Source organism: Somniosus microcephalus, chromosome 23 (assembly GCF_052327205.1).
Source record: "Somniosus microcephalus isolate GS21.2 chromosome 23, FLI_Smic_1.0, whole genome shotgun sequence".
Lineage (NCBI taxonomy): Eukaryota > Metazoa > Chordata > Chondrichthyes > Squaliformes > Somniosidae > Somniosus > Somniosus microcephalus.
Genome location: NC_141009.1, coordinates 6,380,102 through 6,406,975, shown reverse-complemented (window position 1 = coordinate 6,406,975; position 26,874 = coordinate 6,380,102). Strand labels below are relative to the sequence as shown.

Below are 26,874 nucleotides of genomic sequence, written 5' to 3'. Positions count from 1 at the left end.
TTCAATTGAGCCCAATTCTTTGACTGTTTAATACTGATGTACTTAATCTGTTCTCTTGATCTGTTTCTAGCTGTCCAAACTGCTGGTAAGTGATTAGTGGCTTTTGTCTAACCCAGGTTTATGTCCTGTCTGTATAAAGGCACATTATTGGATTTGTTAGATCGTGTTTTATAAATGTAACTTTTTTTTATTTCGTGCTTGCAGTATTTCTGACTGTCTTGTGAGTTTTTATGTTGACACATCTTTAGCATTGATGTTGCTTCTAGTATTGTTTATCTTTTGGTGTCATTCTGCTGGCTTTATAAACCATTTGCATTCATTTTAAAATTAACACCAAAGGCATTCATTCAGTTGACTTTGTCCTTGTCGCTGGGAATTGTTGGTTGTCTGGTTATTATGTAGTGTTTGTCAGTATTAACCCCTATTACTATCCTAATCGTGATTCTCTCCGAGGCCTTATGACCATTGCAGTGATGAGTTTACCTGACTTTCCTGGTAAAAAATGGGGCTCTGATCGTGAATAAAACCTAATAACAGCATCCTTAGTAACTGGTCTAACATGCGTGAAGTTATTTGGACGTTACAAATTGTGAATATAATTCAACATTACATGTGATCTGCGTTGTAATTACAAAGTGGGAGGACTGCAGAACTGCAAGGGAACCTATAGTTTTGATGTCCTTCGAGACCAAGTTGCATCAGTTTAAAATTAGTTTTGACGCTGTATATTTTGACACACTTGGTTACTGACATGACATAGGCCTCGGAGGGAATCTTTGAATCCTGACTCTCTCTTGTGTAGTGAATGTTGTGTTACTCTTCCACAGAGCAAACACCAGAAGCACCAGGCATTCGAAGCAGAGCTGCAAGCCAATGCCGACCGAATCCGTGGGGTCATTGACATGGGGAAATCGCTGATTGACCGAGGGGCTTGTGCTGGTAGTGAAGACGCTGTTCAGGTGACCACAGAATTTAACTTACTTAAAGTGAAGGAATAAACTGACTTGAAAATCGTCGTGACTTGTATGCTACTGCTAGCTCTGCAACAGAGTTATCTACTCGTTCCATTTTGCTGAGAATGAGGTGCTGGGCGGGGGAAAGAGGAATAAATATTTAATATTTGATCGCATAGATCCAGAACAGGAGCAAATCTATTGTCCCACTGAGGAAGACATCATGTCTCCTAGCAATGTCTTTAAACACGCCACACAGCATAAAGTACATTGAATGGTGTTCTCTCGGTACCTGGCGTTAATGCAGTAGCATCATGCAGCTACCAGCCCTGAGGTGAGGAGCGTTGACACTTCTTGAACGCTTAAAGGTGTTTTAATGTGCAATGTTATTTTTTGGTTGCTGCTCAAGTAACCCACAAGCCAAGAGATGAAGGGAGGTTGAAAAATCTCCATGGTGGAATTTATTGGATTCAATCCAGTGCAAATCTGCCTGTGTACGTGAGGTAAACTAGTCCAGGCCCTGAATTTCGGAGGATTTGGTACTACTCTGTGCTCCATTCTTGTCAGTAGATGATGTTGCATCATTCAAGTGTGCAGGTGAAGTCGAGTGCAGGCCACTTAAGACTAAGATGAGGAGGAATTTCTTCACTCAGAGGGTTGTGAATCTTTGGAATTCTTTATCCCAAAGGGCTGTGGATGCTAAATCCATTGAGAATATTCAAGGCTGAGGTAGATAGATTTTTGGACTCATGGGGAATCCAGGGATATGGGGATCGGGTGGGAAAGTGGAGTTGAGGTCGAAGATCAGCCATGATCTTATTGAATGGTGGAGCAGGCTCGAGGGGCTGTATGGCCGACTCCTGCTCCTATTTCGTATGTTTTTGTGTTCAGTGAGTCTCGTGCGTCACAGCCCTAAAATGGTAAATCTGAATACTGGACCAACAGTATCTGAGCTTCTCGTAGACACGGAGAAATTATTGCCAAAGGATAACACAAATAGTACAGCACATGCTGTTGTTGGCTAGGAACAGAGATTGGTGTTGTATGTGCAAGCATGCTCAAATGCACACGCACACGCACACGCACACGCACACGCACACGCACACGCACACGCACACGCACACATCACACACGCACACACATATCTCACACGCACATATCACACACCACACACACACATTCTTTTACATTCAAAGAATACAATAGCGACTGGCCATTAGAAGATCTTGTATTTTCAGAACTGTCCACATGCATGTGGATGATCTTTGACATTTGGTTGGAAGTATAATGAGATCCTAAGTGACAAATTATCATCGTAATGGACTAAATTAAGAGCAATTATGGTGTCATGCACTACAGGCCTTGGGACTTCACCTGGTTTTCACCATAATTAATAAGCTCTGAAATAGAAACGTAGCCCAATAAAGCGCTTTTTCACTGGTGGTGCCCTGCTTCTTTGGTTTTGAGTAACTCTAAATGGTGGTGTCGAGGGAAATGGAGAGACTTCTTTGAGAGGAATAGTGAAACACCGAAGTATAGAGTCCAGATTACTAGTCTGGGCTTTATGCCCTCCATCCCTTTGAAGTCTGCATGGTAGAAAACGAAGATTTTTTTTTTAAACTTCACTATTACTTAAAATCTATTTGAAATCTTTTTTGACTAACAGTGACCAGGTTGTCTCACCTGTCCAATCCTAAATCAGCTTGTAGGTCAGTGGGCTTTTAAAAAATTCATTCTTGGGCGCACAGGCAAGGTTGGGATATATTGCCCATCCCTAGTTGCCATGAGAAGGTGGTGATACGACTGAGTGAGTTACTAGGCCACTTCAGAGGGCAGTTAAGAGTCTACCACGTTGGTGTGGGACTGGAGTCACAGACAGTTCAAACCGAGTAACGATGGCAGGTTTCCTTCCCTAAAGGACATTCGTGAACCAGTTGGGTTTTTATGGCAATACAGCAACTTCATGGTCACTTTTTTATTTCCAGATGTTTTAATTTTTTTTTACACACTGAATTCAAAATCTGAGGTGGGATTTGAACATGCATTCTCTGGATTATTACTCCAGGCCTCTATATTACTGGTCCAGTAACATAACCACTATTCTGCTGTACCCATACTTATGCAGCTGTACCCATAATGTGAGGAAAATAGCTTTTTTACGGGGGCAGGGATAGAAAGCAGTTTGTCACCATGATGTTTTAAAGTATTTTTAGTTCAGTGGGGGTAGTTTGCGCTATGGGGAGGGTGTAAAGCTGGCGGAAGCAGATCAGCCGCCGGCGAGATGCCCCGCCCGATTTTCTTTTCCATCGACCTTGGTGGAAAGGAAAATGTGCAGGGTGTCTCGCCGGTGACGGAGCAGCAGCCGCCAGTTACCCGCTCGCGCCCAAAGTGAAAGTGACCTCCGATTGTGATGGCGACCGTTGTACCCCGACAGGTTGGAAGAAGCCATGGTCTTGCTCCTGCAGCTATTTATTGTGGTCTAGCTCTCAACATGGACTGTTGGCTCACCAACACATTTCTCACTGTGGCTTTTACAGTTACTTACTGAATTTTCATTAACGCGCGGGATTTCCTTGTGACTGACTTGCCCTGGTTCAATGTCCTCCTGCCTGATAGGCTCGCCTGGGAACGCTGGCTGACCAATGGGAGTATTTGGTGCGGAAATCAGCAGAAAAGAGTCAGAAACTGAAAGAGGCCAACAAACAGCAAAATTTCAACACTGGAATCAAAGACTTTGACTTCTGGCTGTCGGAGGTAAGTGAATTTACACAGTATAGTCCACATTTTGAAAGGAAATGGATTTTTGACCTTAATGGAGAACTTCTTTTCATGGGCTTTGCCATCTTGCTAATGACTGTAATTGTCTGTAGAATTCTGCTTGCAAAGTATATGTGAATCAGAAGATTACAGATCTGCCATGGGATGGAGAATCAAGGCAAAAAATGATTTGCAGTAAAATCTGGAGTATACACTTGACCAGTTGGGAAATGGTTCCCTGTATTAGAGGACATTAAGTATAACATTTCTACACAGGATCTTGCACTAATCCTGTGATGTCAAAGCGTTCGCTTGTGACCCACGGTAACATAATTTGCAGTACCTTTTCTGAGTCAATTTAACATCCTTTTTGATAGATATGGCCATATAAGCAAGGAGGAACTGAGTATTATAGATTTCAGCTTAAGCTTCCCCTTCCCCTATCAAACATACTTCAAAAAATGCATTATTGTATTCATAATTCTTGATGCAGACTAAGCAGAAATCCTCTTGCAATGCTAGTTATGTAGTATATACATTGTGGTGTTATTGAAAGTTTCTATACTAAAGTTATGGTGAGTCCTCAGCAATAGAAGGGAAAACTCAACAATCGGGCCTAATGTGTTGCAGCACTATCTGCGACTCGTGTTCCTGTCAAGCTGGGGTCTGCTCTGAGAGTGCAGCCTCACTGAATGAGTCATTCCATTTGCCCATATTGTCATTAAAAAGGTTTCTGATGGATTCATTACCAAAATACAGATTTCTGCACTGGGCTTTGTTGCTAAATGTTGCTAACTCGTCAAGGGAGTGCTTTTCTAACTTGTGTAAGTAGTATGACTGTAATTTAATTCTTTGGTCCCAGTTGAGAACCAGAGTTCCGTGTTTGCATTGTAATTCGGCCACTGGCTCCCTTAGCCCAGGTCTCCTCCAGCTGATAGTCAGATGAAGCTAAAACACCTGGATTATTTTAGACCAGCAGCCAGGGAAACTCGTGTTACCATGGTTCTAAATACCTGCTGCTGGTCTAACTGTGCCTAGTAAAAGCAGCATGAACTTGGCACATCCCTTTGTTGATGTCATGCAGTGATGTTCTCTTGTCACATCATGACCGCTTCACCTGTATGCTCTCCATTCCATATACTTTTGTGCATTCTGATGTTATGTTATTAGGTAATGACATAACACCATGAGGTTGCATGTCTAGTCATGCACTTTTTGTTTATCTGCTGATTCACGGGGAGACTGACCGCAGAATTTTAAAGTAAATTCAGGACCGCGGCATCACACACTCAAGACCTGGCTGATAATATGAAAGGTCCTTAAGTAGGATAAAACTCCACAGTTAGAATTTTTAAGCATTCCATGTTTTTTCAGTAAGGATCTTTCAGCCTTCTATTTGTGCTTGGTTGTTTAGCTTTGCGATGCTGTATCAGATTTTGTATCGCTATAACAGCTTTGTATTTGTCATTTGAGATTTTTATTATGTTGGTTGTTGACACTGAGTCAGATTCTGGTTTCTTTGTACAGGTGGAAGCTCTACTGGCCTCTGAAGACTATGGGAAGGATCTGGCGTCTGTGAATAACCTCCTGAAGAAGCACCAGCTTCTCGAAGCAGACATTAATGCTCACGAGGTAATGACGAAGGGTTTGTTGTAAGGTTCTCAGGTTCTAATTGTGGATAAGCGAATCGGGTGTGTTACCACGGGCACTGACCTTGAGAGCAGAGCCGCAGCTGTTAAACCTGTTCGTGGACCATTTGGGCTTTTGGCCCCCAGGGATTTTGCCAATCTACCTTTTCAGCCTCGTAGCTATACATCACTTCCTGCAGTGGATGGAAGAGCTTGTTGCATCAGTGTGTGTTTTTTGTTGTAGTCATACATAAATTTTTAAAAAGAAATTACAAAATAATCCAATCTTTGGCTTGCAGTTCATAGAATTATATAGCACAGAATGAGGCCATTCGGCCCATCGTGTCTGTCGGCTCTTTGAAAGAGCTATTCAATTAGTCCCATTCCACTGCTTTTTCACCATAGCCCAGCTAATTTTTCCTTTTCAAGTTCGCAAAAGAAGTGGCCTTTCAGATTCATTCATTAGGGTGCATTGCCCTTTATTATTCACACAAAGCAGATTGTAGAGTTGATGAATGTACAAGACTTGGAACTTTTGTGAGCTCTATTAGTTTCAAAGTAGTGGCTTATTCCAAAAACCAGACTTGTATAGCACTGGGAAATCTCCTTGCTCGCATCCAAATGGAACGCTTCTCCGAGATCCCGGGTAATGTGATGTTCCTAAAAGATACCCTTGAAAACCTGGGTTTAAGCACGTCATGGGCCCAATAACGCCAGCTTTGCTGTTCCACCAGGTGGTCGAGTAGTTGAGAGCATAGGAACAGGAGGAGGCCATTCAGCCCCTCGAGCCTTTTCTGCCGTTCAATTAAATCATTGCTGATCTGTATCTTAACTCCATCTACTGCCTTGGTTCCGTAACCCTGAATACCCTTGCCCAACAAAATCTAACCATCTCCGTGTTGAAATTTTCAGTTGACCCCCAGCCTCAACAGCTTTTGGGGGAGAGAGTTCCAGATTTCCACCACCCTTTGTGTGAAGAAGTGCTTCCTGACATCACTTCTGAACGGCCTGGCTCTAATTTTAAGGTTCTGCCCCCTTGTCCTGGACTCCCCCCACCAGAGGAAATAATTTCTCTCTCTCACTACCCTATCAACTCGTTTAATCATCTTAAACACCTCAATTAGATCACCCCTTAATCTTCTAAACTCGAGGAAATACAAGCCCAGTCTGTGCAGCCTGTCCTCAGATTTTAACCCTTTTAGCCCCGGTGTCATTCTGGTGAATCCGCGCTGCTCCCCCTCCAAGGCCAGTATATCCTTCCTGGGGTGCGGGGCCCAGAACTGAACGCAGTACACCCGATGGGTATTAACCAGAGCTTTATATAACTGTAACATAACTACCATCCCATTGTATTCCAGCCCCTGTAAGGTAAAGGCCAACATTCTATTCGCATTTTTCACTTTTTTGTACCTGAATCAATTTGGAGTTCATAATGTTTAGTGTTCTAACTGGATGTTTGGTATGACCAAGTTAGCATGCACACCATCTTCTTGAAGACCGAAGTGAGGTCAAAAGTGCAGCTCTCGTTCTGATGTTCGGCTTTCTATATTACAGAAATGGTTGGCTGAGGTAATGGCACAGGTACTCTGATTCTTTTCTAAATTGGTTCATTATTTGGCTGTGTTTCAGGATCGTCTGAAAGACTTGAACGGCCAGGCTGATAGTCTCATGTCCAGCGACGCCTTTGACACCACCCAGGTGAAGGACAAACGCAATGCAGTGAATGGCCGGTTTCAGAAAATTAAAAACATGGCCACTGCTCGTCGTGCTAAACTGAACGAATCACACAGACTTCACCAATTCTTCCGTGATTTGGATGATGAGGAATCCTGGATAAAGTGAGTTGGGGAGGACGTGAGCGTTTGGAAAAGCAATATTGTGTTAAGCTGGTGTTAATCGAACATGTTTGTGTTAAGCCGGTATATAGAATTTACAGCACAGATACAGGCCATTTGGCCCAACTGGTCTATGCCAGTGTTTATGCAGCACACAAGTCTCCTCCCATCCTACTTCATTTAACCCTATCTATATATCCGTCTAATTAAAAATCCCACAATCAGAAAAGACAGAGCCTTACAATACAGTGAAATGCCTCACTATATTCATTTTACAGATATCTCCCTTCCCAAAAGACAACAAAGGACGACATTTTAACCCCTGAAAACGGGTTGGTTTGGGTCGGGTGGGAAGTTAAAATGTAAAAAATTTCAAACACTCCTCAAACCCGTCCACTATTATTTGAACGTGTTTGTGTTAAGCCGATATTAATTGATTGTGCATTTGAATCTGGAACTTGTTAGCTGTGATCCAATTCTGTGTTAAGCTGATGTGGGATGATGCCTTGTTTTTATTTGAACAGAGAGAAGAAATTGCTTGTGAGTTCTGAAGATTATGGCCGGGATTTGACTGGAGTGCAGAACTTGAGGAAGAAGCACAAGCGTCTGGAAGTAGAGCTGGCTGCACACGACCCAGCTATCCAGGTCCGTGTTGCCTGATATCCTTATACAGATCCCCAAAGACTTTGTCCAAAAGGACCTGGTTTGGTAGTAAGTGATCTAGTGTGTGTTGGTACTCCACTGTACTGAGCCACAGACTGGTGGGGCTTGGATTCACACCAGTGATGCCCGTTTATCCAGTTCCTCAGCTTGGCTGTGTAGACAGTGGGATATCCTGAGTTAGAGTCCTGGCACTCTTACACAGGGAGTCTCTTTGGCCCATTGTCTGGCTGCCTGCCAGGGTGGCCTGGAATAAAATATGGGAAACCTAGACCACGTCTGCTGTCAGGTTTTCGGTGATGAACCTTATATAGCAAGTCAAAAAGTTCAGCTCCTGGCATCGCACCGGTGGTAAAACTGTGACATAAAAGTAAAGCCGTTTCACACAAGGCACTGACCGGCCTCCTTTTCATGTGGCAGAACCTTCAAAAGCACATAGTCCCAGGACACGTACTTTAAAAAGTATGTTTTTTAAAAGTTATAAATTGCAATACTTTAATGGTGTAACATTACAAAGCTTTGTGTATTTGCTCAATTCTTCCTAGACTAAATCAGTCTCCAACCCACTTAATGTGCTGTAGGTCCATGCCAACTAGGAACTGGATTGAGACTGTCCAAACTCCATTCACAGTCGATCTGTTTTAAGCCAAATGATCCAAACCAGGATTATCAGTGATCTTTTCGTTACTTTGAGGATGTTGTAGAAGAAAAGTCCCTCTACTAAAATTTTGGGGTATTTTTGCTTGTGTTTGTGTTAAATTCAGCAAAGTACAAACAGTTAGATAAGCTGTGTACAAAGCAGGCAATTAAAACTTGAACAGATGGACAATCTAGACCCTCAGTTCATCCCCGGTTAGAGTTAGTTTCTCTGTGTTTAAAGGAGATGCTCATGGTTGATATTCTTTTACAACAGTCTGTACTGGAGACCGGAAAGAAGCTGTCTGATGATAACACCATTGGAAAGGAGGAAATTCAGCAGCGACTTTCCCAGTTTGTGGCACACTGGAAGGAACTGAAGGAATTTGCTGCTGCTCGGTATGTCTGGCTTATCCAGCGGGGCTCTGAGGATCTTTTGGGGGGGGGGATCTAAAATGCTGCAAGCACACAGGTCAGTCAGCATCTGTGGGGAGGTCAGACAGGTCATCGTTTCAGGCCTGGCTCTTCCTCAGAAAAAGAAAGAACTTGCATTTCTGTAGCGCCTTTCATGACCTCCGGATGTCCCAAAGCACTTTACAGCCAGTCACGTACTTTTTGGAAGTCGAGGGCTGGATTTTGTCAATGGGGAGCTTTTGGAGGCGGGACTCCCACTTGTCGGGTTTTAGTCCCGCCTCCACCGACTTGTGGCCAACCCACGCTATTTTCCCTTGATTGACTTTGTTAAGCCTGCCCAGCGGGCTTAGCAGGCCAATTAAGGGGAAGCCGGTTACAGAGCACGTCAGCGTATGACGTTTCACCTGTCAATAATTTTTGACAGATGAATTGTCATCATTTGACAGCTCTGTGAAGCTGTCAATCACTGACATTCTCTGTTGTTTGAGTTCTTGTACTCAAGACTCATCAAACCCCTTGTGAGCAGAAAGCAGATGTTTGTTGCATCGGAGAATGCAGCAGCCATTCTGTCATCTCTGCCGGTGAGATGCGAGACTCTCCGCATCCCCAACTGTTGAAGCCTGCAGGAAGAAACAAAGGTAAGTAAACATTTTCTATCACTTTCCACTCTCCTCACATACTCACCTCTCCACACTTGCTCCCATCACTTACCTCCACAGCGCACTTTTGCACCCTGCAGACCCACTGCTCGCCTCGGTGACCCTGGCAGGGTTTCCCGACATCAGGAAGCCTGCACCTCTGGTGGGAAAAATGGGGATAATCCTCTTAACTACCTGTTAAGTGGCTGTAATCCCCTTCCCACCTCCAGGAGATGGGACCCGGCGTAGGTCGGCTACCCGCCTCCCGGGAAGATGGCACGGGGCGGGATGGGTACCCGCCCCCAGATTCTGCCATTTTCCTGGCAGACCCGCCTCCACAGGGCTGGCAAAATCTCCCCCCGTAGCCACTGCTGTAGGAAATTAGAACTGAAATAAAAGATGAGCAAGCGGTTTAATAGGATTGGGGGAAGAAACAACCAATTAGACAGTCCAAGCACAGAGAACAAGTATTAATTGAATGATTTGTAACGAGGGAAAGCAGGAAATTATTAAATGCAAGAGATCCGTCTCGGTCAGACAATAGAAGGATGCATTGAAACAAAAACCAAAGGACATGTATAAATAGCTAAAGTAATGAGGCACATCCAACAACAACAAGTTGCATTTATATAGCGTCTTTAATGTAGTAAAAAGTCCAACGGCACTTTACTACCAAGGGAAAAAATGTTTGTTTTATTCTCCTTCCCGCTCCCCTCTTTTCCAATTCTATTAAAATGTTTGATAGCAAAATACTGCGGATGCTGGAAATCCGAAATAACAACAGAAAATGCTGGAAAAACTCAGCAGGCCAGGCAACATCCGTGGAGAGAGAAACAGAGTAAATGTTTCAGGTCGAAACCCTTTGTCAAGTTTTTCCAGCATTTTCTATTAAAATGTTTGCTCATTTTTCAGTTCGGAACAAGGACCCAGCCTGAAATATTAATTAGTCAGTTCTCTCTGCAGATGCTGACTGACGTGCTGTGTGTTTCCAGTATTTCCTGTTTCTGCTTCAGATTTCCAATATTGGCATCTTTTTTCCTGTTTGTTGATTCTGGTGGTCTGAAGCTTCAGTGATCCTGGGTTAGAATGTCAGGTCCTTGCAACATTTGTCCGCATGCTTTCCCCAGCTTACGCATAGTCACTTTTTTAGACGGTTGTGGACTATGCTTGAATTTAGGAAAGGGTTGGGAGTGGGCCGGATAATTTGTGGGGCTCACAGGAGCATGCCTGACTCCACAAAAAAAACAGCTCCTTTAAGTGCTGGGAAAAATGGGACTGATGTGCACTCTGCATTTCTCCTTGAAAGTTGCAGTCGCGGTCCTACGGCACAGCCTCCCGCCTGGCACCCATTTAAAGTCCAGCTGAAAGCCAATTCAGGTCACCTGGGTAAATGGTTGCAAATGGTCCTGGTCTCCCCCCTCCCACCACCAGATTTTCAACTGTGGTAGTTGGAAACCACCCCCGGGGTCTACAATACCAGTCCCAATTCTTCAGCCCACATTCTCTTCGTGCATGGCTCCCCGCTGAAAGATAGAAAGAACTTGAATTTATATAGCGCCTTTCGCAACCTCAGGACACCCCCAAGCGCTTTACAACCAATGAAGTGTAGTCACTGTTGTAATATAGGAAACGCGGCAGCCAATTTGCGCACAATATGGTCCCACAAGCAGCAGTTTGATAATGACCAGTGTATCTGTTTTAGTGATGTTAGTTGAGAGTGCTGAGCACAGAGTGCGGGATTGGTGAAGTTACCCTATAGAGACGACTATTACATAGAATGTACAGCACAGAAACAGGCCATTCGGCCCAACTGGTCAATGCTAGTGTTTATACTCCACACGAGCCTCCTCCCACCCCGCTTCATCTCACCCTATCGGCATATCCTCCTATTCCTTTCTTTCTCATGTATTTTTCTAGCTTCCCCTTAAATGCATCTATACTATTTGCCTCAATCACTCCCTGTGGTGGTGAGTTCCACATTGTCGCCATTCTCTGGGTGAGGAAGTTTCTCCTGAATTCCCTATTGGATTTATTAGTGACTATTGACGTAATAAAACTCACTACGCACTTGATTTGAGTATAAAGCAAGGCTTTAATCAACTTGTTTCAAAACATGGAGGTCTAGTTATCTTTCACTAGTTCCTGTTTACACAATGTCCTGGGCAAGCTGGGCCCACGCCAGAGTATTTATTTATACTCCTTGGACGGCGCCACCAGCTGGCCATCCAGTGTTATTTCATGAGCCTTCTTGGATCATAAGATTTGACCTTTAAATATTTTCTATCGGTTTTGATTAATTGAACATGACCATAACTGCATCATACTGCAGGTAAATCTTTTTAATTAAAAACTTTTTTTTGACTAAGTATGTTAAATTGTGTTGTGTTGTTATGTTGCAGAGGACAGCGTTTGGAGGAATCCTTGGAGTACCAGCAGTTTGTGGCAAATGTTGAGGAAGAGGAGGCCTGGATCAATGAGAAGCTGAACCTGGTAGCAAGTGAGGATTACGGAGACACACTTGCTGCAGTGCAGGTCAGTGTCATTGGTTTATAAAATACAGTGATGGGAAATGTGGAAGACAGCATATCAATTTCCTCAGGCGTTGAAACTTGCGCAGTATCTAATGTAGGTGTTGAGATAAGCCGCTTTTATATTGTCGTGCTGCCAGTTCCCAGCACGTGGGTGGTGCCGGATTCGCTAAGGATAGTCACCAGGAAGAGCCGATTCAGGGAAAAGAACTAAAAACAGAAAATACTGGAAATATTCAGCCGGTCAGGCAGCATCTGTAGAGAGAGAAACAGAGTTAACATTCCAGGTCGATGAACCTTCGTCAGAACTGGAAAAAGTTGGAGATGTAACAGGTTTTTAAGCAAGTGTGGGGGGAGGGTAGGAAAGAACAAAAGGGAAGGTCTGTGATAGGATGGAAGGCGGGAGAGATTAAGAGACAAAAGGGATGACGGTGCGAGGCAAAAGGAGCTGGTAATGGGACAAGTTAAGAAACAAAAGATGGCTCCAGATGAAGTGTAACTGGCGATGGCAGGATGATCAACAGCTGCCATGTGAGAGGAAAAAAAATGATAGGGGCCGAGGTTATGGTCTGAAATTGTTGAACTCGAAGGGAAAAGAGTCAACCTTGATGCTGAATCTGGCAAGTTTACGTTGCCATTGCCACTGGCTGCGTGAGACCTGCATGTATGTGGGGTTCAGGCGGCACTAGAGTAGTCCAATATCGCTATAGTCACTAGATGTGATGCCTTTTACAGTAACTGGTCAACTGATATATACTTGGGATTGCTGCCATATTAAACATAAGAACATTAGAAATAGGAGCAGGATTAGGCCATTTGGCCCTTCGAGTCTGCTCCGCCATTCAATGAGATCATGGCTGATCTTCTGCCTCAACTCCATTCACCGGCCCTATCGCCATATCCCTTGATGCCCTTACTAGTCAGAAATCTGTCGACTTCTGTTTTGAATATACCCAATGACTGAGCCTCCACAGCCCTCTTGGGGTAGAGAATTCCAACAATTCACCACCCTCTGTGCGAAGAAATTTCTTCGCACATCTCAGTCCTGAATGGCCTACCCGTTATCCTGAGGCTGTGGCCTCTGGTTCTAGACTCCCCAGGCAAGGGAAACATTCTCCCAGCATCCATCCCATCAAGCCCTGTAATAATTTTGTATGCTTCAATGAGATCCCCCCTCATTCTTCTGAATTCAAGAGAATACAGGCCTAGTTTACGCAATCTCTTCTCGTACGACAGTCCCGCCATCCCAGGAATCAATCTCAAGAACCTTTGTTGCACTCCCTCTATGGCAAGTATATCCTTCCTTAGGTAAGGAGACCAAAAAATGTACACAGTACTCCAGGTGTGGTCTCGCCAAGGCCCTATATAATTGGAGTAAGACTTCTTTACTCCTGCACTCAAATCCTCTTGTAATGAAGGCCAGCATACAATTTGCCTTCCTAATGGCTTGCTGCACCTACACATTCACTTTGAGTGACTCATGTACAAGGACACCCAGGTCCCTTTGAGCATCTGCATTCCCCAATCTTTCATCATTTAGGAAATACTCTGCCTTTCTGTTATTTCTACCAAAGTGGATAACTTCACATTTATCCACATTATATTCCATCTGCCATGTTCTCGCCCACTCACTGAGCCTGTCGAGATCCTCTTCACATCCTCTTCACAAATGACACTGCCACCTAGCTTTGTATCATCAGCAAATTTGGAAATGTTACATTTAGCCCCCTCATCCAAATCATTGCTATAGATTGTGAATAGCTGGGGCCCAAGCACCGATCCTTGCGGTACCCCACTAGTCACAGCCTGCCATCCTGAAAAAGACCCGTTTATCCCTACTCTTTGTTTTCTGTCTGTTAACCAATTCTCAATCCATGCTAGTATATTACCCCCAATTCCATGAGCCCTAATTTTGTTCACCAACCTCTTGTGTGGGACCTTATCAAAGGCCTTCTTAAAATCCAGATACACCACATCTACCAGTTCCCCTTTGTCTACTCCACTAGTTACATCCTCAAAGAACTCCAATAGGTTTGTCAAACAGGATTTCCCTTTCCTAAATCCATGTTGACTCTGCCCAATCTTACTATTAGTTTCTAAGTGCCCAGTTATTGCATCCTTTTATAATAGATTCCAGCATTTTCCCAACTACTGATGCGAGGCTAACAGTATGTGCGCGTATGTAATACATCTATGGCTTGGGCATTCCCAAAAGGTATTATTTTATCAGGATCAGGTCAACAAGCTAAAATCCTAAGATAGCAGATGATGTGTTCTAAAGCCTATATATCCTTGGCTTCATATTTCAATTTTGCATTTGCAGCTTGTAAGAAAGTGGGTGATAGTGCAGAGCATAGGAACGTGCCTACTGTTTCTCTCCGTCTCTCCGTCAGCACGACCCATGGCAGGAATTTGTGTCACTATGCTTCTGGCACAGTGTGTTGGAGCACTGATGTGATGCCGCACTCGGTAATGTTACGCCATATTGCCTCCAGGCACCATTCTGTAGCTGGGAAGAGTGGCTGGGGAAGAAAGACAGACATGCATTCTGATCACGTCTCTCGAACATCCCAAAGCACTTTGCACACAATGAATTGCGTTTTGAAGTGCAGTCCTTGTTATGTCGGCAGATGCAGCAGCTATTAGCCCCTCAAATAGCAACAAGATGAATGATTTTAAAGTGAATTTATTTTTGGTGATGGTGGCCAAGGCAGGAATGTTGACCAGGATTCCCAGCTCTTTCAATAGTGGCATAGGATCTTTAACATTCACTCGAAAAAAGACTTGGGTTTCTCCAGCGCCTTTCACGGCCACCGGACGTCCCAAAGTGCTTTACAGCCAGTGAAGTACTTTTTGAAGTGTGGTCACTGTTGTAATGTAGGAAACACGGCAGCCAATTTACGCACAGCAAGCTCCCACAAAAGCAATGTGATAATGACCAGCTCTCATTTTTTAGTAATATTGGTTGAGGGATAAACATTGGCCAGGACATCGGGGAGAACTTTCCTGCTGTTCTTCAAACTAGTGCCATAGGTGTGGTTTTGTTGGCAATGGGGATGCACGAGAATAGTTGGAATTTGATCAGCGTATCACTTTGTGATGCTGATGTCCCTGGAGTTCATTTTGACTTTGTGCAATAATGTAAAACGGGTGATATTGGATCAGCCTATTGTACATTTAACTCGCCTGTGTTTGTCCTGTTGAATGTTTGTTTCTTATTATAGTTTGTGATTCAATCTTTTCAACAAAAAAAAATTAACAAAATCAAAATGTACGGTGGAAGTGAAGCACCTACATGACTGATGTTTGTCTTTGCAATAAGCTGAAGTAGGTCTCATTTCACTTTCTTTGCTGCAGGGATTGCTGAAAAAGCATGAAGCATTTGAAACTGATTTCACCGTTCACAGAGATCGAGTGCATGATGTTTGTGCTAATGGTGAGGAACTGATAAAGAAGGTGAGTTTTTTTACTGGCTCCTATGTGCCTAGCATTACTTTCAGCGGTTGCCCCGAGTGCTGTATTGTAACAAGTTCAGCTTTTTTTTCACTTTGAGTTTGTAACCATTTTTCCCTGAAGGTTTTCCTCTCCTCCTCTTATCTGCCCGAAGACTGGGCCAAACTGTGTTTTCTGTGCTCGGAGGGTCCGTGCTGAGTTTTCCTCTCTCTCCCACCCTCTCCCCTTAATTACTTCAAGATGCTTTACTTGTGCAAGATGTTCACATTGCAGCCGAGTCGAGAACTGACTAAACTGTTGAGTGTGGTTGATGGATTTGAGTGTTCAGTCATGTTCTGACTCGAACCCAACCCCAGTATGTGAAGTGAGTACCTTAGCTACGGCAGCGCTAGACATCCTATTCTAAACATTCAGAACATCCTGCTGAATATTACTGACAGTAGACGATCAGACTACTTTTAAACTACAGCAAAATACTGCGGATATTTTTTAACTTTGCAAAACTCTTTCTCCAATATTAATAATTCCAGTTTAGAAATCTTAAACCTTTTGGGCAGCTTTTCCAGTGAGGAGCTGAACTGTACAGATCAAGAATCTCTCTGGTTCGATTTCCAGTCTGTGCTGATTTTGCTGCTCTCGGGCAGAGTGGCAGTAGTAAGTCTACCTAATACCACAATGGGAGCACCCTCACTACACGGGCGGCAGTGGTTCAAGAAGAACGGTGGCATAGTGGTTAGCACTGTTGCCTCACAGCGCCAGGGACCCGGGTTCGAATCCGGCCTCGGGTGACTGTCTGTGTGGAGTTTGCACATTCTCCCCGTGTTTGCGTGGGTTTCCTCCGGGTGCTCTGGTTTCCTCCCACAGTCCAAAGATGTGTGGGTTAGGTTGATTGGCTATGATAAATTGACCCTTAGTGTTAGGGGGATTAAATACGTGGGGTTACGGGGATAGGGTGGGATATGTGTTGGTGTAGGGGTTACAGGGATCGGGTGGGATATGTGTCTGTGCAGGCTCGATGGGCCGAAATGGCCTCTATCTGCACTGTGGGGTTTCTGTGATTCTGTGAAGAAAGCCCTCTGCCATCTTAGGGCAACAACAAGGGATGGGACAATAACTGTGGCCTAGCCAGTATCATCCACATCCCGTGAACACATTTTAAAAGGAATTGGGGCTGTGCAATTGGTCTCTGGGTTGGGAAAGGAAAACTTGCCCAGGGTTCCTGCTTCTCCTTACTATCGATGATCCCTTTTGGAAGTGTGTGGGTGGACACTGGGCCAGTAGAGGATCGGCTGTGCAGCCCTCCATGCTTGAATAGCTGCCGACACTTTACTGTTGAGGCTAACCCGTGGTTCCTTCATAAGAACATAAGAAATAGGAGCAGGAGTAGGCCAATTGGCCCCTCGAGCCTGCTCCGCCATTCAATAAGATCATGGCTGATCTGATCCTAACCGCCAATCCACTATGACCGGACTATCTCCTGAATCCAACAGAATTAGACACACGAAACAGGAGCAGGATCAGGCTACACTGCCCCTGGGCCTGCTCCGCTACCCACAGGGCCATGACCGATCCGAACCTAGACTCATGTCCAAATTCCTGCCTGCTCCCCGTAACCCTTAATTCCCTCTTCTAGGAAACTGTCTATTTCTGTTTTAAATTTATGTAATGATGTAGCTTCGACAGCTTTTTGGGGCAGCATATTCCATGGACCTACCACCCTCTGAGTGAAGTAGTTCCTCCTCATCTCAGTTTTGAAAGAGCAGCCCCTTATTCTAAGACTATGCCCCCTAGTTCTAGTTTCACCCATCATCTGGAACATCCTCCCTGCATCCACCCGATCCAACCCCTTCACAATCTTATATGTTTCAATAAGCGCCTCTCATTCTTCTGAACTCCAATGAGTAGAGTCCCAATCTACTCAACCTCTCCTCATATGTCCATCCCCTCATCCCTGGGATTAACCGAGTGAACCTTCTTTGTACTGACTCGAGAGCAAGTATGTCTTTTCTTAAGTATGGACACCAAAACTGTATGCAGTATTCCAGGTGCGGTCTCACCAATATCTTGTACAACTGAAGCAATACCTCCCTATTTTTATATTCTATCCCCCTAGCAATGAAAGCCAACATTCCATTGGCCTTCTTAATCACTTGCTGCACCTGCATACTAACCTTTTGAGTTTCGTGCACCAGGACCCCCAGATCCCTTTGTACTTCAGTACTTTCCAGTTTCTTGCCATTAAGATAATAACTTGCTCTACGATTTTTCCTGCCAAAGTGCATAACCTCACACTTTCCAGTATTGTATTCCATCTGCCAAATCTCTGCCCACTTACTTAGCCTGTCTGTCCCCTTGCAGGTTTTTTATGTCCTCCTCACTCGCTACTTTCCCTCCCATCTTAGTATCATCTGCAAACTTTGATCTGTTACACTCGGTCCCCTCCTCCAAATCGTTAATATAGATTGTAAAGAGTTGGGGACCCAGCACTGACCCCTGTGGAACACCACTGGTTACTGATTGCCAGTCTGAGAATGAACCATTTATCCCAACTCTCTGCCTTCTGTTATATAGCCAATCCTCTCTCCATGCCAGAATATTACCCCCAATCCCGTGATTTTTTACCTTACGCAATAATCTTTTGTGTGGCACCTTGTCAAATGCCTTTTGGAAGTCTAAATACACTACGTCCACTGGTTCACCTTTATCCACCCTATATGTTACTTCCTCAAAGAACTCCAGCAAATTTGTCAAACATGACTTCCCCTTCATAAAACCATGCTGACTTTGTCTTATTAAATTATGATTATCCAAATGTCCTGTTACTGTCTCCTTAATAATGGACTCCAAAATTTTACCTACCACAGATGTTAGGCTATAGTTTCCAGCCTTCTGTCTACTGCCCTTTTTAAATAAGGGTGTTACATTAGCAGTTTTCCAGTCTGCCGGGACCTTTGCTGAGTCCAGGGAGTTTTGGAAGATTATTACCAATGCATCCACAATCCCTACCGCCACTTCCCTCAAGACCCTAGGATGTAAGCCATCAGGTCCAGGTGATTTATCCGCCTTGAGTCCCATTATTTTACCGAGTACCACTTCCTTCAGCGAAGGTAGCAGAAGGTGAGCGGTGCCTGTGGAATTGTACGCCAACAAGGTGTCTGCAGCAGAGGGAGGGGAGGAACCTGGTGGGAGGGGGAAAATTATAATCTTTTAAAAGTGATTAATAAGTGGTCAAAGTAAATGGTCATGGTGTATTCTAAATTTATAGGAACAGGAATAGGCCATTCAGCACCCCCCCCACCATTCAGTCAGATCATGGCTGATCCGTACCTCAACTCCATTTACCTGCCTTTGTTCCATATCCCTCGGTACGCTTACCTAATAAGAAAACCTGTCGATCTTGGTCTTAAAAATTTCAATTGTCCCCCAGCACCCACCGCCTTTTGGGAGGGAGAATTCCACATTTGTATGAAAATGTACTTCCTGGTTTATGGTGTTCTTAAAACAAAAGTGTTTCTTTAAAAACCTGATTGATAGGACAGGTTTCACTAAATATTGTGGGTTTTTTTCTCTCTTTTCCCCCCCCCCCCCCCCCCCACCTCCTTGAAGACATTGACCACTTGCTGCGGTACAGTTCCATGGGTGCCAGTTGTCCTCTGGTAACCCTCCCAAACGCCCTTTGTTTATGCACGAGCTTTGACTGGGCGTGTTAGCAGGTGACGATAATGGGGACATCGGAGCCTGATTGTGTCCTCGCCCAACAGCTGCACTTGTCCACTTCCAGCAGTGATTGTGGAATAGCAGTCCGGAGTGGGTACCCTGGGCAGCTTTCCCCACAGTAACCCGGAGCCACTGAGGCTAATTGTAATACTTCTAAAATCACCAAACCAGGGGCTTTGAGTCTGTAGGGCTTAGCACTTACTGAATAAACTCTCTCGAGCCATTCAATAATTAATTGCAATACAAAGGATTTCATCCCTCGCTTTTTCCACATTGTTGCATTAAATATCCCTCAATTCCAAAGATTAATTTGGATGCTCTTCCAGCTGTGACCATAATTACAAAGTGCTTCAATGCTACACTTTCGTTTTCACTAAGTACTTAAGAGACGCAAATTAGACTGGAAGTGTTTACCAATATATTAGAATTGTCCCCACTCCTGCAATTACTTGATATTAGAGCTTGTAAACCTTGTAGATAATTGCATGTACTGCAAAGTAATAACCTGGACTGAAGCTGTTCGATATCACCTACAGAACAATCACTATGTTGAGAATATTGCTGCAAAAGTGAAGGGATTGCGAGCGAAGGTGACCGAGTTGGAGAAGGCGGCTGCTCAGAGGAAGGCGAAGCTGGATGAGAATTCTGCATTCTTGCAGTTTAACTGGAAGGCGGATGTAGTTGAGTCGTGGATTGGTACGTTTCTGAGCCGTCCTGAATTAGTAGACCACCGAAAGTCCGCTAGCGAAGCTGTTGGGTTGAGCTGTTGAATATTTAGACCAAAAGCCATGTATAAATCAAATGTGGAAACAAAAAACATATCTTCAATGCTTTATATAAATTGCCAGGAGCTGTACTGTTCCTGGCCGCGCTTAACCATCCGTGTTCAATTTGGGCATTTAAATTTTGTTTTATTTTGGGACGTTTTTGCTACATTTAAAGGAGCTATAAAAATGCAAGTTGTTTTGTTATTTGCACAGTCAGTAAACATATTCTCTAATGTAATTTTTAAATGTATTTTTATTTCAAAAGGACAAACTTGCATTTATTCTCGCCTTTCACATCCTCGGGACATCCCAAAGTGTGTCGGAGCCAGTTTAATTTAATATTGAAGTGCAGGCACAGTTATGCAGGCAGATGCGACGGTCACTTTGCACACTGCAAGATCCCACAAAATAAATAAATGATCAGCTAATCTGTTATTTTCTTCAATGCTATTGGTTGAGGGAGGAATTTTGGCCAGCTGCTTGCTCCTCTTCAAACGGTGCCACGGCATCTTTTATGTCCACTTGAAAAGGCACTGCACTTCAGTGTTAGCAGAAATGACATAGGCTGGTTAGGCAAAGGTATTCAGGGATATGGAGCAAAGGCAGGTAAATGGAGTTGAGGTACAGATCAGTCATGATCGAATTGAATGGTGGAAGAGGCTCGAGGGGCTGAATGGCCTCCTCGTGTTCCTAAGTCCTGGAGTGGGGCTTGAACCCACAACTTTGACTCCGAGGTGAGGGCTCTACTGAGCCACACTGACACTGACAAACTAGCACAAGATCCTTGTGCTTTGCTCCCCTGAGATAGCACCTAACCTCTGGATAGACTCTCCACCCAACACCTGATATCAGGAACTTGCTGTGTGGAAAACTAATGCGTGTCCCGTCATTATTTTAGTTGCTGGGCAAACCGAGACACCATTTATGGAGCCTGACTCCTCATTACAAGAATTGATAAAATAATGACTGGTATTAGAGTGAATAGAGCGCTGTTTTATTGAAAAATCACCTCATTCAGACAGATGGAATCCACTCAACCAAAGCAAATAAATCGATGTCCTGTTTCGAGCTGCCTCAGTATGCCAGTTTGTCCCATTGCCACCTGAAACCAGTGATCACACGTCTACTGGGCCCACTTTAATTTGCAGAGAATCTGGGATTTTAATTTAATTTGGAGCCCAGAATACTCCATTTGTAATATGGATAAAACTGCAGCAAAATGTTACCCAGAATGACCATGAACCTGTAAATGTGTAGGGACAGTTTTCTTTTTATGATGGTCACTGAACACTGTTTCCCGTCGCTATCCTTTCTTTCCCGAAGGCAGGCACTCTTGCTGGGATATGGTGCTTTGAGAGCCAGCAGCTCTAAGGTACCCTACCCAAGTCGTCGTTTCTCATATCCAAGGCTGGACAGTGAATGCCAATAAGCTATTGGAGCATCAAGCTTGATCCTATATTTGCCCAACATCCGCACATATGGAATTCCAACAAAGATGGTGATCAAGAATCTGAGCCCGGTGACATTTTCCCTTCCCTGGCCTGAGGAGTAGTCTTGCTGCTGCTACTCTGACTGACTGACTGACTAAGGAATGAACCTGGGACTTGCCTGTCCTGTGTGGTTCAGTAGGAGGTAGGTTTTAAGGAGCATCCTAAAGGAGGGGAGAGGGGTTTAGGGAGGGAATTCCAGAGCTTAGGACCTAGGCAGCAGAAGGCACGGTCACCAATGGAGCGATGAAATTCGGGGATGCTGTAAGCACTTGATGGTGAGAAATGTTTCACGTCTTCAGCCATAAATGTGACTCTTGGTTACTCTCTTCCTTAGGTGAGAAAGAGAACAGTCTGAAGACCGATGATTATGGCCGTGATCTCTCCTCCGTACAAACGTTGCTCACTAAACAGGTAACCAGCCTCCTGCGCTCGAGTTATTTTTCAGTCACATTCATTAGTAAGATTCCTTGCAACCAGTTACAGTGCTTTATTTGGACTTTGAATAACCGCACCAACTTGCATTCACATGGAGCCCTTCAGGTCCCACAGCACTTTACATGTGAGGGGGGGGGGGGGGGGCAACACAGGAGGATGCCGAGCAGGAGATGGGAAAGATTAGGATTAGAGAGCGGCGACCAAGAGAGAGAGATTTTTAAAGAAGCTTTTGAAGGGAGCGAGGTCGCAAGGAAGAACAGCCTAAATTTGCCTGTTACTAATTTGAACCTGTGTCCTCTTGTCCTATTCTTGCCAGTTAGTTTGAAGTCCTCTACCCTTTCTGTGCTTCTTACAATTGCATATTCCTCTAAGATCACCTTTCCGGTGTCTCCTTTATAAGTTGAAAAGCCCCAGTTTCTCCAGTCTTTCCTCATAACTCCGACCTCTTCACAAGGGATCAGCTTTGTGGCTCTTCAATAGTAACTTTCAAGAAACTTGCTCCCAGTTGATGCCAGTCTGTGACTGTGAGCAGCCAGGAGTGATCCTCTGTTTTAATGTGTTCCTTCACCCCTCCTCCTCCATTAATGCCGTTCAGCAGCATGGCTGAGTTTAGCTATCTTCCCCGCCCCCCCCCGATTGTAAGCAGTTAAGGATGTTAAGCTAGGTCCTGCCACTGGATAGGTTGACTTGCTCACCCCACAGATGTTGTCAACATGATTTGCAAAGGGGATAAACCATTACCTTCTGTCTTAAATTCAGTAACAAAAGGTAGAAATCAAACTTGTTTTTTTGTCTTGCCAGGAAACGTTTGATGCTGGGCTGCAGGCTTTCCAACAGGAGGGGATCACTAATATTACAGCGCTGAAGGACCAGTTACTGGCAGCTAAACACATTCAGTCCAAAGCTATTGAAGCACGTCATGCTTCATTAATGAAAAGATGGAACCAGCTGTTGGCCAATTCTGGTGAAAGGAAGAAGAAACTGCTTGAAGCCCAGGAACATTTCAGAAAAGTAAGCAATTCTAAAATGAAATTCCTGCTTTTTAAGCAGCTGGTCCACTGGTGTAGCGTATTCTACTTTGAAATCAGAGCTGTGTGCGCGTGCGGGTGTTCGCCTGCCCGCCCCACTGGCGCACCGTGGCTGCAGTGTGTACCATCTATAAGATGCACTGCAGCAACTCGCCAAGGTTTCTTCGACAGCACCTCCCAAACCTGCGACCTCTGCAACCTAGACTGACGAGGGCAGCAGGCGCATGGGAACACCACCATCCGCAAGTTTCCTTCCAAGTTGCACACCATCCTGACTTGGAAATATATCACCATTTCTTCATCGGCGCTGGGTCAAAATCCTGGAACTCCCTCCCTAACAGCACTGTGGGAGAACCTTCACCACACGGACTGCAGTGGTTCAAGAAGGCGGCTCACCACCACCTTCTCAAGGGCAGTGAGGGATGGGCAATAAATGCCGGCCTTGCCAGCGACACCCACGTCCCGCAAATGAATTAAAAAAGGGAAAGTCTCATTTACGGCCGTTATTGAACATTGTTTCATTCTTTCCCACAGCTTGAAGATCTCTTCTTGACCTTTGCGAAGAAAGCTTCAGCCTTTAACAGTTGGTTTGAGAATGCGGAGGAGGATCTCACGGACCCTGTGCGTTGCAACTCTCTGGAGGAGATCAAGGCCCTGCGAGAGGCTCATGAGGCTTTCCGTTCGTCCTTGAGCTCGGCTCAGACTGATTTTAACCAGCTGGCTGAGCTTGATCACCAGATCAAGAGCTATCGGATGTTCTCGAACCCCTACACCTGGTTCACCATGGAAGCCCTGGAGGAGACCTGGAGAAACTTACAGAAAATCATAAAGGTAAGAGCGGTTTTTCTTTAGAATATAAGGGAGTGAGTGGGCTGCACAATAACACACTGCTTTTCCCTCTCCTACGGCTCCCTACCAAAGCTCTCCACATTTCCTAGCTGAGGCGACACATTTCTGACCTCCCTTCAGGTTTCCACTAATCCAGCTGGGCGGCCAGTTGCTGTGAAGTGTGCAGAAGAGGCCTGGGAGGAGGCTGGCATGACTCTTCCCCTCCTTCGGGCGGTGTCTAGTCTCTCTGTCGCTGCCTCACCCTGGTGGAATGATGGTAGACAAGTGCTCATAGTATGGGGAACGGTAGGCACCAGCCTGAATCGTACCACAGCACTGTGCCATCCTACAGACTTACAAGTGTAGGACTGTCCATTCATAAATGGGCTTCCAGACATTAAAATTCTGATTGATCATTTTTAGGTGTAACCCATTGTTTTTCCTAGTTAGCCAAAAAACAATTGATTGCAAACATTTCTGCTGTTAAATTTGCTGTAGTACAAATTGAGAAGTGCACATATTTCAAGGATGTTTATAGTGCATTCCGGGGTTGGCTGGACTATAATGGTCGCCACAGTGAAATTATCGCTTGGAATCCTTTTGAGCTTCACCCTATCTACCACATCTGGAACTTCCAGTAAATTGGGGCAACCTCCTCTGAACCTTTGCTGCTTCTCTAATCAGCCCCCCCTTCCTTCCAGTATGCTCATCCTCAGGTCAAACATTTTCTCCACAATCCAGTTTTGTATAAATTAGGATTTTGGTGAATGGTAACTTATATATTTTATCCTTGGATCATGTATGCAGGTTAGTTGGCCTCTGCTGTAGCACTAAACCGACTTTAACCGTCACTTAACAGGAACGGGAGCTGGAATTGCAGAAGGAACAGAGACGCCAAGAAGAGAACGATAAATTACGTCAGGAATTTGCACAACATGCCAATGCCTTCCACCAGTGGCTGCAGGAAACCAGGTGAGGCGACCTTAGTGTCCACAGACTGCTTTCAATGTACAGAATTCCAGGTGATCAGTACCTATTGTATGTGTGTAATGTACAAGATACCGGGCAAACCTTCTGTGTTGTATAGTGGGACTGTGTTTATCAGAATGTTAGTGGGGCTAAAGAGGTTAAATTATGAGGACAGGCTGCATAGACTAGGCTTGTATTCCCTTGAGTACAGAAGAGAAACTATTTCCTCTGGTGGGGGGAGTCCAGAACAAGGGGGTATAACCTTAAAATTAGAGCCAGGCCATTCAGGGGTGATGTCAGGCAGCACTTCTTCACACACAGGTTAGTGGAAATCTGGAAAACTCTCCCCAGAAAAAGCTGTTTCAATTGGGGGTCAATTGAAAATGTCAAAACTGAGATCGATAGATTTTTGTTAGGTAAGGGTATTAAGGGTTACAGAACCAAGGCGGGTAGATGGAGTTGTGGTACAGATCAGCCATGAATGAATTGAATGGCGGGACAGGCTCGAGGGGCTCAATGGCCTCCTCCTGTTCCTATATATGTAATGTGCAGCCATCAACCCTTCTTTGTGTGAGCCTACACAGTGAATGTTGTGCTATGCTGTCTAACAGCCTGCCAAGAGCGGAGTCCGATCCTGCCCTCACCTGGCGTCAGAACTGATGCAGACGGCACTAGCTGGCAATCGGGAGCAGGAACCCTGGCTGAAGTGCCCCCCGCCCTTCACCTGCCAAAGCCAATTGTATGATCCCACCGCTGCCCTGGCTGAGTCCTGTTGGCTCATCCTAAGTCAGTGATAAAACAGGGCTGGGGGGGCCTTCCTAATCTATAATCCAATCACGCGGGTAATGCATTGATCCCCTGGCCGAAGTGGGGGTTTTTTTTATTTTAAACTTTTTGCTTTTAAACATTCCTCTGAAGAAAGTGGTGGGATTTATTTTGGTCATGATGAACCGGAAGTTTCACATAACAAGGAGGCCACACCGTCCTTCGTCATGGAACTGTCTACTCTTATCCTATTTCCCTGCTCTTTACCCTCAGCCTTTTAAGCGTTCCTTTAATTGTCGCTTAAATGTTGTGGTCGACTCTGCTTCAGTAGTGGCTCCTGGTAATAATAATGCATTCCATGTTCGAATGGCCCTTTGTGTGGGGAAAAAATTCTTCCAGCCTCTAAATTATCGATCACTTTTTATTAAATGTTCCTGTTCAGTTATGTAACTCTGCTGTTTCTTTAAGCAATGGTTACTGATGTTTGTTTGCATTTTGATGAATTCACAGTTTGATGCTGATTAATGAATGTTGTTATTCTCTCCTCACCCCGTCCTGGAACTTCCTCTGCTCTCCTGCTGCCTGATGCTTGGATGCTGTTTACAGGACGTACCTACTGGATGGGTTAATATTGCTTTTTGTTTTGTACTTGCTGTGATCTCGTCTGCATCTTTCTTGTTGCTGTCTTTTATCTGTTTCCTTTCTCTTGAGTTCTGGTGTTTGGGCGGTGGCGGGGGGGGGTGGTGTAAGGGGAGGTGGGACTTGACAGACCACCAGGACCAAAGCTGCTTGGTGAAAGTGACTGTTCTATTCAATAAATAAGTAAGAAAATGGGATTTGCAAGTGATTATCAACTACTAGGTTAATATCGGCCCTTTTCTACCATTTACAACTATCGCTAATAAAAATCAGGAGGGTGGGGTCGTTTTGCCAGAGACTAAAATACTAATTTCCTCCCAGAATCAGGAATAAAAGGCCACCATTGTTAATGACCGCATATGCCCACCAGGAGAAAGAATATTAATACAAAAGCAACGTACTGTGGATTCTAGAAATCTGAAATAAAAACAGAAAATGCTGGAAACACTCATCAGGTCAGGCAGCATCTGTGGAGAGAGAAACAGAGTTAATGTTTCAGGTCCATAACCTTTCATCAGAGCTGGTCATCGAGCTGAAACACCAACTGTTGTTTCTCTCTCCACAGATGCTGCCTGACCTGAGTTGTTTCCAGCACTTTTCTGTTTTTATGAGAGAATATTGATCTCGGTCTTGGGCACTCAGCGGGCTAAAGTTTGCAAAATGGCAGTCACGTCCTAGTTTGCAAAGTCCTGGGTTAAGAGTGGAGAATGGAAACTTCCGATGCTGCTGAGGGT

At 44.6% G+C, this 26,874-nt stretch overlaps 1 protein-coding gene across 14 annotated transcripts in view; it reads left to right on the top strand.

The window, feature by feature from the left end:
* sptan1 (spectrin alpha, non-erythrocytic 1) overlaps window positions 1–26,874 on the top strand; it is a 118,224-nt gene that overhangs the window by 83,086 nt on the left and 8,264 nt on the right. For 10 of the 14 annotated variants that reach the window (XM_085965284.1, XM_085965289.1, XM_085965285.1 and 7 more), the window contains 15 exons: window positions 71–85; window positions 828–959; window positions 3,570–3,707; window positions 5,238–5,342; window positions 6,968–7,176; window positions 7,698–7,818; window positions 8,747–8,868; window positions 11,921–12,053; window positions 15,407–15,505; window positions 19,756–19,915; window positions 21,811–21,887; window positions 22,713–22,922; window positions 23,474–23,770; window positions 24,627–24,739; window positions 26,108–26,125. In XM_085965284.1, the coding sequence (XP_085821410.1) occupies window positions 71–85; window positions 828–959; window positions 3,570–3,707; window positions 5,238–5,342; window positions 6,968–7,176; window positions 7,698–7,818; window positions 8,747–8,868; window positions 11,921–12,053; window positions 15,407–15,505; window positions 19,756–19,915; window positions 21,811–21,887; window positions 22,713–22,922; window positions 23,474–23,770; window positions 24,627–24,739; window positions 26,108–26,125 (1,949 nt within the window). The remainder of the gene's footprint in view (window positions 1–70; window positions 86–827; window positions 960–3,569; window positions 3,708–5,237; window positions 5,343–6,967; window positions 7,177–7,697; window positions 7,819–8,746; window positions 8,869–11,920; window positions 12,054–15,406; window positions 15,506–19,755; window positions 19,916–21,810; window positions 21,888–22,712; window positions 22,923–23,473; window positions 23,771–24,626; window positions 24,740–26,107; window positions 26,126–26,874) is intronic. The other 4 variants (XM_085965293.1, XM_085965288.1, XM_085965282.1 and 1 more) reach the window with 1 other exon arrangement.